The 8,778-nt window shown below is 39.4% G+C and overlaps 1 protein-coding gene across 2 annotated transcripts; it reads right to left on the bottom strand.

Moving 5' to 3' along the window:
- On the bottom strand, positions 1-8,778 carry cabp2b (calcium binding protein 2b). Of its 2 annotated transcripts, XM_079672559.1 has the most exons (7): positions 8,644-8,778; positions 7,794-8,057; positions 1,523-1,553; positions 1,300-1,434; positions 1,003-1,112; positions 481-625; positions 1-385 (listed from the first exon to the last, which is right to left on the bottom strand). In XM_079672559.1, exons 1-7 carry the CDS (start codon positions 8,722-8,724, stop codon positions 360-362), a joined length of 792 nt encoding a protein of 263 aa, XP_079528685.1. In that variant the 5' UTR covers positions 8,725-8,778; the 3' UTR covers positions 1-359. The 2 variants fall into 2 exon arrangements, with proteins under 2 accessions (XP_079528685.1, XP_079528686.1); XM_079672560.1 differs by lacking the exons at positions 7,794-8,057; positions 8,644-8,778 and adding an exon at positions 4,375-4,722.

The raw sequence follows: 8,778 nt of genomic DNA, 5'->3' as shown, positions 1-8,778 counted from the left end.
TTCATGTACATTCCTTTATTTTAAAAATGATTTTTCCATTTTACCAAACACTTTTTTTTTACACTTAAAGCTCAAACATATAATGTAAAAAAACAGCTCAAAAACACATTCATAAATGTTGTCTAAGAAGCGCTTGATATGTTTTACGCTATTAAAGTGCATTATCTTTGTATTGCACCTAGTGTTCAGAAGTGGATAGTCATATTATTTCTACTCTGGATACTATTCGTGCAGTCAAAGCCTTTTTGTATTCTTATTTGTTTAATACAAAAATACAATTTTATATGTGTAGTCTTACAAGCAGATGCAGCAGTTCCATAATGTCTGGCTGTACATTGTGTGACATGTGGGCATTCTGCTCAGCGGGACATCATTCGCACAAACTCTGAAAGAATAAAAGAAAGGGGGTGAGTGGGATAAAGATAAGGATTGATGTAGTTGTCAAAAATATCCCACAAATGCAAAAAGAAAGTATTTTACCCTCAAAGTCCACCAGGCCGTCTCCGTTGAGGTCGGCGTCACGGAGGATCTCGTTGATCTCTCTGTTTGTCACTTCTCCCATCAGCTTCTTCATAGCTTCACGGAGCTCATTCAAACTGATCTGACCGTCACCATTAGAGTCAAACTGGACACAAAGAGACAGATGCTAAGGATGACTCCTGAATATCTTCAATTTATAGTATCAAACTGAATAGATTGGGAAATACACAAGTTTGCTTTCAAAGAAGCCTGCAACTATGCCCACTAGACCCGCTTTGGGGGGAAGCTACAGTGTATGAACAATTTATCAAGATTATCAACTTTTTCAAGGAACATAAACTCTATTTTGTTATACCCCTGTCAAAAGCCAGAACAATATCTCCCAACCTGTTCCAATATAAAGGTTGTCCAGAAGACGTTTTGGCTTATCATAGGCACAGATAGTAGTCCCACTAATAATAGCTTTATCTCATCACTTTTTGCAGTTGAATGTCTGTACTTTAAGTAACAGTATATCTTGACCTCTTTGAATGCATCACGTAGTTCCTTGATTCCGATCATGTCTGCTGTCTCTGCCAGCATCTTGGGTCCCATCAGCTCCACAAAGTCCTCGAAGTCCACTTTACCTCCACCTGCAACACACAGGCGCCACATCCTCCTCTGCCATCTTATCACTTAAAAACCTGTATTTTTCTATCCCCCCAACACGTTATCATTAATTGATTAGGGAATTGAACAAGAATTGGATCGATGAGAGATATGAATAATGGATCAGTATTAATTAAATCTTATTAATTCCCTTTTCACAGTACTACTCACAAATCTGCTGACTCAGTTCGATGAGCTCCATCTCTGTCGGCATGTATCCCATCGTCCTCATACACTCCCCCAGGTCATTGTGACTGATGTAGCCTTTTTTGTTTCTATCAAACTCCACAAAGGCCTCGCGGAGTTCTGATAAAAAAGAAAAAAAGATAGAACATGTTTATTATATAATGTAGAGCAGAAACACACTGAGGTTTGCTGCCGAGAAATCACTCACCGTCAATCTCCTCTGGTCTCAGCTCTCTGTCCTGCAGGAGGACGAAAAAGACGTTAGCGTCTCACCTCATTCTGTTCATGAAGAAAGTACTTTATACATTTATTTGGCATAATAAACAAATATAAACACAGGCGGATTCAAACACCCAGACAACCACTTGAGAGGAAAGATACACAAACAGCTGAAAATGAAAGAAATGTTTAATGGAATTTGAAATGTGATGAATTGTCCATTTGCTATAAATCTAAGCCCATGTATTATAGTCAGGATTTTATACCTCAATGTAATTTACAAATGTAGTCATTTATGTTATGTGCTTTTAGTTGCTCAGTAATCTGCATTGAATATACAAAACCAGTGCATATCCAAATGAAAAACAAACTCTTAATCTATATGGATTAGGCATTATTCTATATATGACAACAATTCATGATTGTTTTTGGAAGTTGACCGGAAAACAAACATCTGGAGATCGTGTGTTTTAGGAGGTTAAATTGTACCTTTGACACATTTCCACTGTTAGGACTTGTATAAGTAGACATATAGATCCTCTCTTGCACATAGCACTCAAGCTCACACAAGCCCTGTCTGTGTATAGAGAACATAAGGCTTAGGGCTTTGGATGAAAAACAATATGGGGCATATACAACTATGACATCATTTCCCTTACTTTGGATTCCTTCTGCCTCAGTTCTTAGTGCAACACATTACATGTATCAATATGAGTATGGTCTTCACAATGGGACACCAAAACAAACTTTAGTAAAATCCATATTCATACAAAAAGAAAAGATAGGAGGAATCCCATAATACTACAGTTGTTGCACTCCTCCTTTTATTTTGGGTTTTGTTTTTCCAGTTGCTTTCTCTCTATGCTAGATGGAAAAACAGAGTTTATCATTTGGACAGTTATTTTGGAAACGTAGCAGCAAGGTTTAGTGTAAATGAGTTCCCCTACTGTAGACTTAACATCTAATAATTGTTTCCGTTGCTGTGACAATACTACCAACGTTTGCAAAGTGTGCAAAAATATCAGTTAGTTTGTGCTAATTCAATTTAAAACACTAAAAGGTTAAATGTCCTTTTAGTACAATCTATGTCCATAATTTGAATCAAGGTAATGGTCCATTTATTTTTGGCCATAATGGTGAAGTATCTCCTTAGTGCTCCTTGTCTGCCAGAAGCCATAAATCATAAGTCATAAATGTACTTTTACCCAGTTTTAAGACATTATCTTTATGATACATTAGATCTTGGTTGTTCTTAACCATATTCGAACCGCATGTGTGTTTGACTATTTGAAGTTTAAAGAGAAACAAGTTGCCTTTTTGTCCACTTAATAGCATCAGAGAAACACCCATTTTCAACATGAAAGCACTTTATTTGGTGTTTTTACTGGTTATATTTCCCTGGTCTCTTTGTTTTGGATTAGAGGACAAATTTGCAAACTATTCAGCCGATTCAAAACTTAGATCGATAAAGAAATCCAAATCGAGAGAAGCTGACTCAAATAATGGCTTTAGTGGTGAAGATTCCCACGATCCCACTACTTTATGTACCACCAACCGTCTTTTGTTTGATTGAGAGGCCCTTGCTGGTCGGAAATTTTATATTGTGCATTAGACATATATTTATTTAGGAAAATCAAATGAATTGTTGTCACTCTGCAACACTGGGTCTTTAGGGGGTAAGAACAGTACAGGGAGCCACCTCAAGGTTCTTTATCATTTCAGTTTAGGTTGTGCCTTGTATTACAAATTAGAACAAGCAAATTGCCACGCGGTCAACCAGAAGTCTTAAGGGGCAGATGCACACTTTGCGTGGTTTGAAATGCAGCCTTCACCCCCTCTTCATCCTTTGCTTCATCACATTTGAGAGTAAGCTGCACAAAGCCGGTCAATACATTTCCATGGAAGTGAAGGATCGACCCTCTAAGTTGGCTGGCCCGTCTGACCCACAGCAGTGATGGGATGACACAGCAGGGTTAACCACGATGAGAGGATGGAAATGAACCAACACGAGCGAAAAGAAGTGGGGGGTGGGGGGGGGGGGGGGATTCTGTGAGGACAACAGTGTGCACACGTTGCTTTGTTACATACGAATGTCTTTGAAAAGCCCTGTTTAAGGAAGATGCAGGCCGGTCCCACGGTGTTGTGCGATCTGTTGCAGGAGGGATCTTTGTACGGATTATCCTCCACATCCTCATCCTCCTCTTCCTCCAAGCCCACTCCCCTAACTTTACCCATGAGGGGCCCATCCATTCCCCCCTTTGGAGGCACACAAGCTGTTATTCGACCTTAAAAACACTGTTTCACATACAACATAATCATTTCAAGGATAAAGGCTCACTGTTGTCAAGTCACGCACAGTAAGTCTAGATTACATAAACTGCTTATTATCTAAAGGAAATCCTCTCTCATCCGCGGCTATTCTTGCTGTGAAAAGCTGTTCCGATCTCCACATCTGCTTTATCTGTTTGTCCTGCTGACACTTTCTGAGATAGATCTGCCGTCTGGTCTAATGAGTGACATCTTGTCTCATCCTGCAGCATTAAGAACTTAATCAGTGTTTGTGTTGGCTGTAAATGTACCTTTACCTAATGGATATCTTTTTAAGCATTTTTCTCGCAACCTCCATCACATGTTAGGCAGTGCAGGAATTTCAACAAATATTTTTCACTGTTTGAAAAATGTAGTCTTTTGACCTATACTTTGTTTTGCTTTCCCCCCAAATAACAAGAATGAACTTAGTTGCTCAGAGTTATTGAGAGGTTTTTAGTTAATCTCATAACTTAATTTACAAAGGTGCTTAATAGTAAAAGCATCAATTAGTAAGAGACAAAGTGCTCTTACCTTTTTCATTTTGTCTTCCCGTTTGGTGCAGTTTCCCATTACCCAACCTGGATCAAATGTTCCCTCCTCTCTCACTTCTCACTGATTTGATTTGATGAGTTTATTTCTTCTTTCTCTGCTCTCCTCTCTTTGGACTCCTCAGAGATCCAGCTCTTGTTTGACCTCTGGTGAACACTTCTCTGGGTTTCCCATGTTGGTTATGAATCTGATACCACAGTGATGAAGAAATAACGGGGACTTGTCTCCACCCAAGAAAAACCGAACTCAGCGTCACTGAGCTCTCTACTGACAGCGGCTCACTCGTGTTACTCCGCGCATCATCTCTTCACACTGATCAGCGCTTTAATCTCCTCTCGCTGTTTTTCAGTTGCCCCCCTCCCCTCTCTCCCTTGCTCTCTCGCCCATGTTGCACCAGCTTTCAAATGACTTCATCTACAGTGTGAGGAGTTTCAGGGGGAGAATTAAGAGGAAGTAAATGGAGAGAGGGATTATTTCGTTCCATTTGAGATTAAAGAAGATAATGAGGTGATGAAAAGAGAAAAGGGAACAGATACAGCAGAGAGACAGAACATGAGAAACTGAAAAAAGAGTATGGGGTTGAGTCAAATCTACCAAAACTGAAGCTGGACTTCTTCATTGATTGAAAGAAGTCTTTTAACCTTTAAGTGAAAGCAAAAACATATTATCAAGGATAGATTTCTTAAATAGAATTGAATAAATAAGATAAAATACATATCATATTCAATATCAATACCAAAAGATGTTTACGGCTATTTTAAAAACAAAAAAATAGGGGATTTATTATCTTATTTTTGATTAATTGAGCACTGACATACTTAAAATCTAATATCAAAGTTTAAAAAAGGTGTTTTTTTAATTCCTAAACAGCTGTGATCTTTAAGTGTTTTCCATGAAGAATTAGAACTACAAATCACGCTAAACTTTTAAACCCAAAGCGCTGTAAAGCCTCAGCGTATGACAGCTTATGGGTCGCAGTGTCTCTCACATTTGGCAGAATGCAGCTGCTGAGAGTCAAAGTGTTTTTTTAGCTCTTCCTGATCTCTTACATGCACTCCCAAATCGACTCGTGCCAAGTTGTGGAAAATAAGAACAGCTACTTTAAAATCACACGTTGAGGTCATTGCATGGGCTAAGTGGTCAGAGGAGCTCGAAAAGCATCAGTCTGAAAATCTCTCAAAACTGGTGTGTGTGTGTGTGTGTGTGTGTGTGTGTGTGTGTGTGTGTGTGTGTGTGTGTGTGTGTGTGTGTGTGTGTGTGTGTGTGTGTGTGTGTGTGTGTGTGTGTGTGTGTGTGTGTGTGTGTGTGTGTGTGTGTGTGTGTGTGTGTGTGTGTGTGTGTGTGTGTGTGTGTGTGTGTGTGTGTGTGTGTGTGTGTGTGTGTGTGTGTGTGTGTGTGTGTGTGTGTGTGTGTGTGTGTGTGTGTGTGTGTGTGTGTGTGTGTGTGTGTGTGTGTGTGTCACAAGCTTATTTGCTTATTTATGTTACCTGGTTTGTCTTTTGCGACACACACATTTGTTCCACAAACCATGACGTGTGTGTCTGGGATATGCAGTACTCAGGTAATTTGACTCTGTCCTTTCTTCTGTGAGTGTGTGAGACAGAGAGAGCAGGCAGATATATCATGTACTGTTCTGGTGTCAGATGTGCATCAGCTGGTTTTCTATTGATGAGAGCTGTCAATCATAGCAAGACAGGAGGAGAGGAAATAAGTATTTCTGGTTATTTTTACTCGAGTAAAAAAGGTTTACACTAAAATGGTACTATCAGTAACACTGTTGCTGTTCTACTATTATATTTTGGAATATAACATTATCAGTACTGAAAAATCGATTTCATGTCTTTGTTGTGGAAGGTGAAGTTTATATTATATTGAAAAAAGTAATCAATAAAAGTTGATATTATTTTATATATATATTATATTTAATACACAAGTTTGGTTTGGAAATATTAATCTTGACAGTAATATAGCTGTCAAATAATTGCAGAGGGGTGATAAGTAGTTAACATAACACTTGACGTATCTGAACATTGTACTTGATGTACAATTCTAGATTAAATGTATTGACTCCAACATTTGCAATAATAAATAAATTCCTTGATGGGATCGAAATGAAGCAGTTCGATCGACAAATGTTCATAAACTTTACTTATCAAAAATTGGTCTTTATATCCCTTTTATTAGTACTAAATCTCTCATTGACTTTTGTTGATTAATTGTTTGTAGTAATCAAAAAGAATTATACTGCAGTAACATAAATACAAAATATATACATGTATGTTTCTCAAATAGGTCATTCTGCATGATGATACTAACTTTTTGGACTTCGATTTTATTTTGATAAGATTATGTTTGTATGCTTTCGAATGCAGAACTTTCACACTGTAGCATTGTACCTTTTTATTTATGTTTTATTACAGTGTTTGCTTATGATGTAAGGTGTGTAGCTTGTTTTAAAAACATCACTTTATAAAGATGAGTATTTATAGTGTGTGTGTGGTCTGAAGGCCTGGAGGTCTCGTCCTGCAGGGCTCAGAGTGAGGGGCCCAGAGACACCGAGACGAGGAGAATATAAATTGCTTCTTCTCTTCAGACTTTGCCAACTGCCTCCTCTCTCCCACTCACTCAGCTTGTCTCTCTAATTTTGGCTCACTTGCATCACCACTGACATCACGTTTTATTCCTTCTTTTTATATCGATTTCCTGTTTCTAAACTCAGCCACACTCATCATCATCCACTTCAGAGTTCGCTGACATGATCAGGTGGATTCATGGAGTGACTCAGAAGCTTAGATCAGACACAGGGAGCAAGATGAGGCTTTTAACTTGGTTTTAATTCCTTTTTGATTTTATTTTCATACACACACAGACAAACCCACCACTTTCTCACATCATGATCCTACATTTCTGGCCGCCGGGTGACAGATGCTCTTACGGCGTGGCCTTTCCTGCAGTGTCGTGTGTCGCTGCTTACAATGTGAGTGAAGGGATGTGATACTGAGATAGGGTGTTCATCAGATCTCTGGCTGACTATGGCCGTATCTGTTACGGATTACTCTTTCATAATGTTTCCCAAAGCAAAACGAGTTCAAATCCCATGCACACGCCATGTCCATCCTTAGCTTTAGCCCTCTGGCTTTTCTGACCCCCTCCATTTCCAGAGAGATTTAGAGTTAAACGAGAAGGTCAAATAGTTAATGTTGGTGTCACAGCTTTTTGCTCTTTTGCCATGTCAGATCAAAGAGGTCAGGGGTGTGACTTAAGACTGCTATTTACAGAAACGGAACCACAGCTAGGCTATACATTTGAATTGATGCTTTACATGAAACACACACATGCTCACAAACAGGTGAACTGATGAGTCACTCAAACACACACTGACGGCAGGCGATTGCTCCTACCTGCCCGAACACAGAGTCCACGATGGGCAGCAGGTCCACAGGCTCCCCCTCCTCTTCCTCTCTCTCCCCCCCCCGGCCCTGTGGCCCCTCCATCAGCTCGTCCAGCTCCTCGTCTTGCGTCTCGCTGTCCTCAGCAGCCGCCGCGGTGGGGAAGCTAGTTTTCTGGTGGCGAGGAGGTGGAGCCGTCTGAATGTCTCCAGCCGCACCTGCCACGCTTGATCGCCTCTTCTGCTTCTCCATTTTCTTCTTGATGGAGGCCTGCACCTAAGGGGAGAGCATACATCTGTGTCCTAACTCACAAACGTCATGTTTACATCATTACTGATGCACTCACATCTTTTTTTACATATTTGTAGTTCCAATGTCTTGATACAAACACTTAATTTGTCCTATTGTCTTTTAATGTAAAACACTTTGTTTTAGAAATTAAATATATAAATAAACTTTGCTTTAATAACCTAGGAAATTGCACAAAAAACAACAACGCTGCACTGTTCTTCTATCAGGTTCAAACCAACATGCATACTTTTCAATAAATGCTCTTTGAAATAATTAAATTACATTTTAGACTGTCAGACACGGGAGAATTTTCTCCAACAAAAATAGAGCTTTGTGTTTTGGACTAGAAAACCGTTATTGATCAATTGCACTTCAATATGTTTAAGTTACCATATGTAGGACATTGAGTTTAGAAGGAAGACTATCATAAATGCATGCAAGATTTAGTCAAAGTATATGTATTGTGATGAAGATTTGTACACAGAAAAGCATCACTTCATTTGTTTGTAAGATTGCACTTGTAAATACTTTAAAAACACACATACATTTCCTAACACCCATATTAACGCACCTGTTTTGCACTCCTCTCGTGCGACACGCTCATCCCTGCACCGCCTCCTCCGGTGGACGACTCACGAATGATCATGAACATCTCGGTGTCACAGGCTCACACACACACTCTCTCTCTCTCTCTCTACCTCGCTCA

Source organism: Notothenia rossii (genome assembly GCF_949606895.1).
Source record: "Notothenia rossii genome assembly, chromosome: 3".
NCBI lineage: Eukaryota > Metazoa > Chordata > Actinopteri > Perciformes > Nototheniidae > Notothenia > Notothenia rossii.
Note: the sequence above shows the minus strand (reverse complement) of the source record. Positions and strands in the feature narration are given on the sequence as shown.